Source organism: Pteropus vampyrus, unplaced genomic scaffold, assembly GCF_000151845.1.
Source record: "Pteropus vampyrus isolate Shadow unplaced genomic scaffold, Pvam_2.0 Scaffold14, whole genome shotgun sequence".
In the NCBI taxonomy this organism is placed as follows: Eukaryota; Metazoa; Chordata; class Mammalia; order Chiroptera; family Pteropodidae; genus Pteropus; species Pteropus vampyrus.
The window spans coordinates 7,918,262-7,929,360 of NW_011888795.1; the positions used below are offsets into that span (position 1 = coordinate 7,918,262).

Here is an 11,099-nt window from a genome sequence, read left to right on the forward strand (position 1 = left end):
TAAGGTAAGAGATAAGGAATAGGCTAGATCAGATCATCAAGTACTTATATACCTAGGTAAGGAGGTTAGGCTTTAACCTTGGAAAACTGAAAACCAGTGAAGGATTTTGAGCAGGGACATGATCTGATTAGATTTTTGTTTTAGATAGTTCATACAGCAGGAAAGACAATATACTGAAAAAAAGAAACAAGAAGGAAGAAAGGTAGATAAGGGTGACATTTCTCCATATGGTCCTGGGAATGAGGGGCTGAACCATCATGACCAAGGTTAGGCAGAGAGAATTTACTTGGTCTACCTCCCATTAGCTGTTCACCAGTGTTTCACATGTGCATTATGTCTCTCCAGATTCTTCCAAGAAGATAAAGGATGTCTTGGCTGAATTTAATGAGAGTGGGAGCCTCAAACAATATGACTCACATGAGGTAAGAACATTTCCATTTCAAGCCTTAAAAAAAACCCATATTCCAACCTTTTCATAATTTGTTCCCCTCTTAGAAGTTTAAGCTCACTTTGAAAAACTTGCTTCTTAACTCTTGTCTCAAGTGAGCCATTAGTGCTACATGGAATTATGTTTCCCAAGTCCATTCACCCTCTCGCTGTCCTAGAAGACTACATTATACCTTCTTCTCTCTCCTCAAATCTCTCACTCCTCCTCCGCTCCTCATTCTCAGTTAACCACTTTGTTTTCTACTTCACTGAGAAAACAGGAACAATCAGAAGAGATTTTCCACGTGATCCTCACTTACCTACATATCTTTTCTCCTGTAACTAGGGATGAACTCTCCACGCTCCAACCCCTCCACTCATGGAGGCATTGCTTCAACAATATTTCCCTTTCTTTATTTTTTTTTCTATCTATCATCTATCTATCCATCTGTCTATCTCTGTCTCCACATCAGCTTTTAATGAGAGTGGGAGCCTCAAACGATATGACTCACATGAGGTAAGAACATTTCCATTTCAAGCCTTAAAAAAAAAAACAAATTCCAACCTTTTCATAATTTGTTCCCCTCTTAGAAGTTTAAGCTCACTTTGAAAAACTTGCTTCTTAACTCACCTATATATTAGATTTTTCTCATCAACATATAAACATTTCTCTTACATTAAAAAATGTTCTGACTCTACTTCTCCCTCCAGCTACCACCTCATTTCTCTCCTGTCCTTTATAACAAAGCTGTGCAAAAAAATTTGTCTTTACTCATTGCCTGCAATTTCTCTTCCTCCTACTTTCTTGAAAGCCCTGTAATCGGCATTTAGCCCTTACTCTTCCACTGAAACCACTAGTCGACATAGTCAAGGACCTCCATGTGGCTAAACTCAATAGCCATTTTACACAACCACATTGAACACTGTTGGCCAAATCTTCCTCCACTTTCTTCACTTAGTTTTCAGGACACTACACTCTCCTGGTTTTCTTCTTACCCCTATCCTTGACATTTCTGCTTAAACATTTCCAATAAACATCTCAAACTTAACATGCACTAACTGAGCTCTTGTCTTCCCCTATGAACCTGTTTTTCCAACAGTCTTCCCCATTTCAGTAAGTGAGAACTCCATTTTTTAAGTTATTCAGCCTAAAACTATGGACTCATCATTGACTTTTCTTTTTTTCTCACATCCCACATCCTATTCATCAGCAAACCCTTTCACTTCTACCTTTAAAATTATATCCAAAATCTAACCACATCTTACCACTTGCACTGCTACCACCCTGACCTGAGTCATCACCAAACTGCCCAGATTATTGCAGTAGTCTCCTAACTGGGCTCCCTGTTTCTGATCTTGACCTTTAAAGTCTATTCCTCACACACATCCTGAGCAATCTGATAAAACTTAGATCACACCACTGCTCTGCTCAACAATCTCTCATGGTTTCCCCCACCCCCTACTCAGAGTAAAAGTCAAGGTCATTACAATCTGCACCTCCCTCAACCCTCTGACCTCATCTTTTGATATTCTGCTTCTCATTCTTTTCCACACATTCCCCTCCTGATGCTGTCAAACAAGCCAGGTTGCTCTTACCTCCAGTACCTTTGTATTTGCCATTTGCTTTGTCTCTTCCTGGAATGTTCCTTCTCCAAATATCCATTGTTCATTCCCTCACCTCCTTCAAGTGTTTGCTCAAATCACCTGCTCAGTGAATATTACCTTCTCTATCTAAAATTTTAAACTCTTTTTCTAGACCTTCCCTATCTCCTTACTCTGCCTTATTTCCTCCTTAGAACTTCTCACCATCTGTCATACTATATAACTTAGTTATTTGTCTATCTCTCCCACTAGAATATTTTTGTTCACTGCTGTATCTCAAGGGCCCAGAGAAAAGTATCTGGCACAGAGCAGACGCTCAACAAATATTTGTTGAATAAATAAATGAAGGCAAGACCTCCTCCACTTTCAAATTCAACTAATTTAACATTTCTTAAACATAGTGGGCACTGTAGAAGATATAAAGATGAGGAAGCACAGTTCCTGCCCTTTGGAGCTTACTTCCTACTGACAAGTCAAGTTTAAGAGCCATGACCCTGGACTCACATGGTTTTAAGTTAGACCCCTACCTCTGCTGCCAACCAGCAATATTTCCTTGAATAGCATTTTACTTTCCTGAGCCTTGATTTTTTTATCTGTGACCTGAAAATAACAACAAAAACAAAAGACGATGGACTAAATGAGATAATTTTTGCAAATTGTCTAATACTTCACAAGACACTTAAAAAATGGTACCCATTATTATTCTCCTTCTGTCCTAGTTCCCCAGAAGTTTCAAACTGAACTCCTCTTCCCTGGTCCTGGGTCCTTTTATGAGAGCTAATTGTAGACAAACTTGAAGAGAGGCTGGCCACATATTTATTTATATTATCCTTTCAACAAACCTTGAGTCAACTTCTGCTCCACTGGACACTGAGAATGAGTCAACAGAACCCATGCCCTCTAGGTACACTTGGGAGGGGCTTTTCATAAAATGCACCAATCACCAGAAGGAAGCTGGAGGAAGGTTGCTGGAACAGAAGCAATGCAGGGAAATACACCACGTCAAAGAACATTCCTGAGGAGAAGCCATGCAGTGAAGATGGCAGAACCAGCAAAAAAAAAAAAAAAAAAAAAAAACCCCCCCACCCCCCACCCCAGCTCCAATAACAAAGGAACAAAGCCTGGCCAAGGACGCCAATCAGCCTGTCTGCCCTGAGGCTGACAAGTGGGAGGGGAACAATTTGGTCAGGGCCACCCAGGGTGTGAAGGCCACAGGAGCTTTTAGAAACCGGGAGCAGCTTGTCTGTTTTGAGCATGCTGCCGCCCCCACCTCCATCAGGCTGGCCTCCACTCTTTGTATGCCTAGCACTGCTGTGTCCCAGGGGAGCTCTGTCACTCTGATTTTATTCTCTCTCACAGTGTGTCTGGCTTCTAGTAGGTGTAACATCCCTGCATGAGGTTGGCAAAACAACAAGGGTTTAATTTCTCTCCAGCTTGATGGCTTACTGCTGCTAAAATGTCTCAGTGAGAAACAAGTTAGCTGTGTGAAGGACAAGGAAAACGAGGCCGGGAATAAAAGTTTGCAGAGTGGCAGGGCTGCATTTGGCCGTGACAAGCATCTCTTGCCCATCAGCACTGTGTGATTCTCTGAAGCGAACATAGCTCAAGATAGCCAGGAGGTGGACAAGAACAGTGGAACGGATGGGGCAGGGTGGCTTGGTGGCACCGTGATCTTAGACTCAGACACACCTAAGCACAAATCCCAGCTCTGCCACTTGCTTTATGACTTTGAGCAAGTTATTTATGTTCTCAGAATGTTTTCATCCACAAAATGGCAGTACGATCCCACCTCTCACTGTTGTATTGAGACTTAAAAAAGATCACATATGCAAAGTGCCCAATGCATGGTAAACTCTCCGTCTAGCTCTCCTCCCTTCTTGAACTGTGTAAGATTTAACACACTTTCTTTACACAGGTTGCTGCAACAGCAATTGCCCAGTTAATTTTTGCATGAAAGTTGCAGTTTCTGGGGGGAAAAAAAACAGGCCTGAACAATGGCGATGGCTGCAGTGTTACTACTCCAGGGCTCAGAGAATTGCCAGCATTCCTCAGAGTAGTTGGTTAACTGGATTTTGTTTGGGCACAGTATCCAGCCACCACTACTCTGAGCCTGGCCTGTGTTCACAAAGAACTTACTCTCTCGTAACCTAGATATCACTTTGAGAGTGGCACACAGTCACATTTCTTGGCCTACTGAAATTAGGGTGTTTAGAGGGAGTGGCAGGGAACAAGATGTCAGCATTGGGACCTGTGACAGATACAGAAGCAGGAGCACTGGACTTGGAGTCAGCATATCCAGCTTCTTGTTTCACTCTGACACTAGCTGGCAGGGGCAAAGCATTGAACTTCTCGAGCCTCCGTGACAGGAGGAGATATGAGCATTTCTAATGCAAATGCTCTGCATTTCTAGGCTTATTCAATGCCATCCTGTTCCCCAGGATAGGGACATAAATGATCAGACACATGTTCAATTGCCATTGTTTTCTAAGCCCTCAAAACACTTGATCAGTTCTTTTCCCAGGGTACTCACCACTGCTGACCCTGTTTTAGAATTATTTTCAATGCCTTTACCATACATATCTCACAGAGCCCTTTAAAGGTACGAACCCATGCTTAATTCACTGGTGTGTTCCCCAGGAGTGCCCAGCACTGTCTTCTACCTAAGAGATTCAATACATACATATTGACTGAACAGACCCCACAATAATTGATGACTGCCAACTGTACCAGTTAGAAACCCAACATCCATTAAAATACCTACCAGGAAACACTGTACTAAGTAGTGTGGGGATAGAAAGATGAAATAAGACATTTCACTACCTTCTAGGAGCTCTAGATCTAGTGGAGGAACCAAGGTATGTCATAACTACATATTAATAGAGGGTAACAGATATGAGTGTCCCAAAACAAGAACCAAGTTGGAAAAGTATAGCAATGCAGGCACAGGAGATCATAGCAGACTTCCTGGAGTCGGTGGTATCTGGGTTGGACCTTAAAGGATAGCTAGAATTTTAATAGGTAGAGAAGGAAACGTTCATGTAAAGTACATGGAGGGTTGGCCAGGAAAGAACACAGAGATCAGTGTAGACAGAGTGGAGGTACACATAGGGACTAATAGGAGAAAAGATCAAAATGGTTTCAGAACTTGAGGTAGCTACAAATCTAGGTTAGAGTAGTATTATGGGAGGGCTGCAAATCCCAAAGGAGTGCACAGGGTGACCCCTTATACTGTGGAAACACTACAGATTAGACATTTTGTTTACATTGATTTTTATCTCATCTAATTTCTATTTTCTAATTTCTTTTGTGTGTGTTTTATAATGTGTAAGAGTACTGTAGTACACACATATAATTTATAAGTAAGACAAACAGAATGCATGCTCAAAAATATTATGGAAGGGTGCGTGATTTTTAAAAATTGGAGACAACTGATCTCAACTGGACAATTAGGAACCATGGAAATTTTTGAGTAGGGAAGCAATCTGATCAGACTTGTGCTTCGAGAAGATCAACCTGGCAAGGAAGGATAAGATGAGAAGACCGACAGATGGAGGTGGAGGCAAGGAAGCCTTCGAGCGATGTCGCCATGGTGCAGATAGGATGCATGAAACAGAAGTCCAAAACCAGGATCATTAGGGCCTTCAACAGCCCCCTTCTCAGGTGATGGCAGGTGCAAAATGGGCACAAATAGACTGGATGTGACAGATGTTGCAAAAGAACAGTGGACGAAAGGCAGGGATAAGAACTAGTCTCAGACTACTGAGAATTTAAAACTGAGCCCGGAATGTTGGGAGAATAATGGTGTTATTGATATTAACAAAAACTTCCGGGTCAGGAAGAAGAGCTGATTTAGAGGAGAACCGAGTAGAAGTTTAGAACTTGAGGCCATCTAGTCCAGCACTCGCAATTTATGAAAGAAGAAACTGAGGTTCAGGAAAGGGAAAAATGTGGCAGAGCTGAGACCAGTCATGAGATCCCCTGAATCTCACACTGATTTTGTTTGATGATCTTTTGGCTTTGGTTTTTTAAGAGCATTACATGAGACTTTGTTTAACTGAAATTTCTTTTTATTCAATCATTTGGTGCAAGTCTAATTTCCAGAAATATTTTATGCTGATAGTTTTCAATTTGATGCTAAGCAAATTAACATGGCCATTTTGAATCTCAAAACTATATTGTAAAACAATATTTGTCCATTAAAAGAGTGCAAAGGAAAAAAATAATGCGAAAAGAGCCTTTTAAAATAAACAACGGTGCCTCAGCAAATATTCAATCAAATCAAAGTAGAGAACTAAGAGAAGCAAAACAGCACCACACCATGAAAAATTGTCTCAAGAAGAAAAGAGGATGGAATGCTGCAGAGACCCAAAGATGAGAAAGTCTAAAAAGAGACACTCGAATCTGCAAACTTCAAGAGAGCAGATTCAGAGAGGATGGGCCAGAATCGGAACTGAGTGTCTGTCTCTTTCTGTTTCATACTCTTTCTGTCCTGTCTCCACAGCCTCATCAGTGCAGAATGTCCCTTCCTCACACATCCTCCTCCTTTTTCCCAGCACGCGAGAGCAAACTCTTTTCCTTCTACTTTGCAACCACCTCAGTGGTCTATTTGGAGAAACTCGAAGGAGATAGGAAGAAGGCTAGCAGCTGGACTAGCCAGTGATTAAATTTCTTTGGAATAGGTACCTTGAACGTGCTCTCAGGTAGAGAAGCGGATGCTGGGGGATGCCATCGGAGGCAGGGAGGGTGCAATCAAGGATAATAGTGGATGGAAAGTAGAAGGAAATGATTTTGCTGTTTTGTGCTGAGAAAAAGGAGGAGGATGTGTGAAGAAGGGATATTCCTCATTGACGAGGCTGTGGAGACAGGACAGAAAGAGTATGAAATAGAAAAACACAGAAACTCGGGGACAGAAAAGACAGAGAGAGAGAGAGATTGGTAACTGTCACAAGAAATGTGAGTCCATCATTAGCTAAGAGATCCCTTAATCTGCCAAGAGCCTGCATTATCTTCTGTCTAGCCAAATCAGGCTTCCTCCACTCTGAAAAAGAGATGTATAGAACAGCCTGGCCTCAGGTTAAGTAGAAACTGCCTTGTGAGCTCCCAATGGTAACGCGAGGGCACCACTTGTGTTTAGGGCCAAGACTTTGTATCTCAAACCTGATGGTTACACGTGCAAGCCAGATCCTGGTTCTGGAAAGTCTCCCAGAGCTTCCAGAACAGACAAGGGGTTGAATGCTATCAACATTTTAGAGAGAGAGAGAGCCAAGTAGGCTCCTAACAAGGGATTTTGTTCTCATGGCTGTTATTATTCACAAAAGCCTGCACAGCAGATCTTGGAGTAATGCTTCCTCAAATGATTTCCAGGAGCATCTGCCGATTTGATGAAGAATCTGATGCCATCAAAGCACAAGCCAGTGATGACTCACTGCAAACTGTTGTTATTGAGTGTTTGCTGAGTGCAGCAGCCCTTTCTGGCATGGTCGCTCTCAGCCTGGGACCAGAAGCCAGGCGGTACTGGGAGAGATACAGCAGGGAAAGGTTCTTGTTTTTGGCATGTTTCTTGGTTCTGCCTTCTGTCCTTGACTTCCTGCTCTTTTCCAAGTGCTTAAAACCGTCACAAGGACATGTTTTGAGAGCAGCTGAGCCAGACACACACCCTCCCTTGTTATCCCGAGGTTTGTCCAGGGAAGGTCAGTTATGAAAGTAATGAAGAATGGAGCCTGCCCTTTTCTCTTCTATGTCCTTCCTATATTCTGAGACTCGAATTCTCAGGAATCATACTGTTCACAGCACAGGAGAAAAATCCGCATACCACAGAAGACCCATTTCTCCCCATCATGTCTTTAACTACATCTTTCTTCATCTTAGCCAGGATTTCAGAGCACTGAGCTAGTCCTGCTCACTGGAGACAAGTCCCTCACCTGGGCCTGGATTCAGGCAGAGTCCTGCACTGTGGCCTCCACTCTCCTCTCTATCACTTTCTTTTCTACCTAAATTTAGCCACGTCTTGTCACAAAAGCCTCCTGTGGTTCCATGCCTTACCAAGTCCCAACAGGCAGCCACCAGAGTTTTGTCTTCTTTATATCCTCCCCCTTACTCCCTGTGCCTGGCATTCTCTGTCACCTCCTGGCCTTTTTATTCCTGCCCCCACCAACCCCTCCACTTTCCATTTCTGCTTCCCTTTCCATTTCTCTCACCTGCCGGCTCCCTGATTCTGATTCCTTCTCCTTCCCTTTCTCCTCTCTGTCCTTTGTATCTCACCATTGACTTTTCCCTCTTTGTCCCTTCTCAGCCAATTAGCTATGATGTCTTCAAGCTGTTCATGAGGGCATACCTGGAGGTGGATCTTCCTCAGCCACTGAGCACACATCTCTTCCTGGCCTTCAGCCAGAAACCCAGACAGGAGACCCCTGACCACCCAAAGGAGGAAGCCAGCAACAGCGAGGCCAGTGCCCCAGGTACTTAGCCGAGCATTCCCCAACGGGGAAGAGGGATTTTGCTGCTCTGCCACAGGCATGGCTGCACTGCCAGAGTGTTCCCTGAGCTTCCCTCTGGGGTGTGACTGAGGACCAAGGACCAGAACTCCTTTCCTCATAGCAACTTGCAGGAAGCCCTGTCTGGTGAATCTTTCAATAAGAGGAATAAGGAGGGGCATAATTCCTGCCACTCGGGATCAGAGGGGAGGATGGGGAGAAAAGAGGAACAGACTAATATGTGGCAGAGGGAAGAGAGCCTCCCACAAAGGCTGTCAGTCTGTGGTGGAGCACATTCAGCTCATGTGCCCAGGCTGGGACTAGCTGGGAAGTGTTAGAGGAAGGGTAAGCTTTGGTCAGTGTATCCTGGACCTTGGGCTATATGATAGGGGAGATACAGCCAACCCCAATAAGTAAGCATGAACTCAGCTGACACCGAGACACAGACACAACCCAAGTGATCCAGAAGTTCCCCTACCTACCTTTTTAAGAAGCTGGAGGGCATGGGCTGGCCTTTAAACCTTCTCTTTGTTCCCCAGATTCTAACATACAGAATGCAGATAATGCTGCCAAAGCCGATGAGGCCTGTGCTCCTGATACGGGTGAGTCTTTGGAAAACAAGATTTGGGGAAAGAGTGGGGAAGATCTCATCCTTGGGATGGTGGAGGAAAGCCTAACCAGCAGTTGTGTCTCCATGCCATTGTACACCCTTGAACATATCCTGTCTGCCTCCATCTCTGGGGTCCCTGCTACACAAACATGCTGGGATTCTGAGGCCGAGTGATAGTTCTTGGGCTAAGGCGCAGAAGACTAAAGGAGGCTAGGGCAAGGAGCATGTGCTCCGGTTGACTCCAAATAATATTCACATGCACCAGTTTGAGTAAGTCAGGAGGAGGAGCCCGGGGAAACTGGTTACAATTGTTTTGAAGGTCTATTTACCAGGCACCTCCTTTATTACATATCTCACTGAGCCTTTACAGTCTCACCACTTTACCCACTGAGGCTTTCATTGTTTATAAACCACTCTTTATTCCTCTCATAAAGCACTGTGACCTATAGAGCTGGGAATTCAATCCAGAAGTGCCCAATCTCAAAGCTCCTGCTCTTCCCTATAGTGTGTCTGTGCCTCGGCTTCCCCATCTGTAACACGAGATGATAATGTGTTGATATGGAGGTTAAGTGAGTTATACGTGTAGAATAATTAGAACAGCGCCTAGAACACAATGAATGTTCAGTAAATATTAGCAGTTACTACTCAGGCCACTCTCTAGAAGTATACTTTATTATTAACTCATCACGGTCTGCCAAGTTCTTCTTCAGTCTGCACCCTCAATCTCCAAGTGTATCAAATGGGCATCCTATTCCCGTGGAAGGACTCTCAGAGACTGTCTACCTCCCAGCTTGCCCTTGGAGCTTCAAATACAGAGAGTCTGAGAGTCAGACCTAATTTCCTGCACATTATTGTCCGGAAAAGGTTGATTCATATTGGTGAATTCCAGCTCTTGGATTGTGCCCAGTGGATAAAGAGTGCAGTTTTATTATATCTTTCAAATATATATAACACAGTATAGATAGGAGATAATACAACTGAATGAGAACTAATTGTAATAGGGACCTAGGATGAGAGACTTTCTTCCAGTGGATACCAGATGTTCTAATCATTTTTCCAGTCACGGCTTAAAGGGCAACTAGAAGGATTATCAAGTTTTCAGTGTTTAACTGAAAGACTGGTGAGATTAAAAAAAAAAAAAAAAACAGACTCACTATGAATGGAAAGCAGAACATGACTTGGAATGGAGAGCTGCCTCTGGACCATAAGCTCAGCAAATTCCAGGCTGCTCATGGGGCTCCAAAAAGCAAGGATTAAAAGCATCGGTTCCTTCCTGAGGTTTTCAGGGACAGCAGCAGGGTGAGACTCTCCGAAGTATGGGCTCATCCACACCCCTGCCAGCGTCCCACGCTAGGTCCATGGCACCTTGGGCAAATAGGTTTAAATCACAAATAAGTCTTAAATCTTACGTGGAATAGAAGAGGCACAGTATGACACAGATCACTCTCATGGTAGAAAAGAAAGTGAAACTGGAAGCTTTGAGATTCTAAACTCTCAGCAAGAAAATCAACCATGAAAAGAATTTGGCCCCAAATTCCTTACCCAGAGACTGTCTTAGCCCAAGTATCTGGAACTTCAAGAGGAACCTGAGAGACATTACACTTTATTCCCTGAGCTCCCTCCTTGGCTGAGGGTGGATTGTTTTATGGCCAAAGTTTCTGAAGTTCCGAGGAAAGATCTATTGGGGATGCTGTCATGTGATATGTGAGAAAAGATAATTGATGATGATAATGGAAGTCGGCTGACTTACTTGACCACCATGCTCACTGGCCACATCTATATCATTCTGGGTCTGAAAGTAACTTCCAGGGTCTTCCTCCTGGAGAACTGGTTTCTCTTATACATGGAGAATATTCGTCTCCTGTGGTCAAATCATGAAAGGGCAATTATCTGGCTCCTGGACGAGGGAGGCATACAACACTTTTTTCACCTTCTTTTGTGATTCAAGATTTAAAGTAGAAAATCTTTTTCCTGTTAGGCCACCTTTC

General features: G+C 43.5%; 1 protein-coding gene across 4 annotated transcripts in view; it reads left to right on the plus strand.

Moving 5' to 3' along the window:
- Positions 1-351: 351 nt before the first annotated feature.
- The window catches only part of DGKG (diacylglycerol kinase gamma), a 141,765-nt gene continuing 131,017 nt past the window's right edge, over positions 352-11,099 (plus strand). For all 4 annotated transcript variants that reach the window (XM_023525965.1, XM_023525977.1, XM_023525972.1 and 1 more), the window contains exons 1-3: positions 352-422; positions 8,321-8,486; positions 9,041-9,103. In XM_023525965.1, the coding sequence (XP_023381733.1) occupies positions 8,351-8,486; positions 9,041-9,103 (199 nt within the window). In that variant the 5' untranslated portion in view covers positions 352-422; positions 8,321-8,350. The remainder of the gene's footprint in view (positions 423-8,320; positions 8,487-9,040; positions 9,104-11,099) is intronic.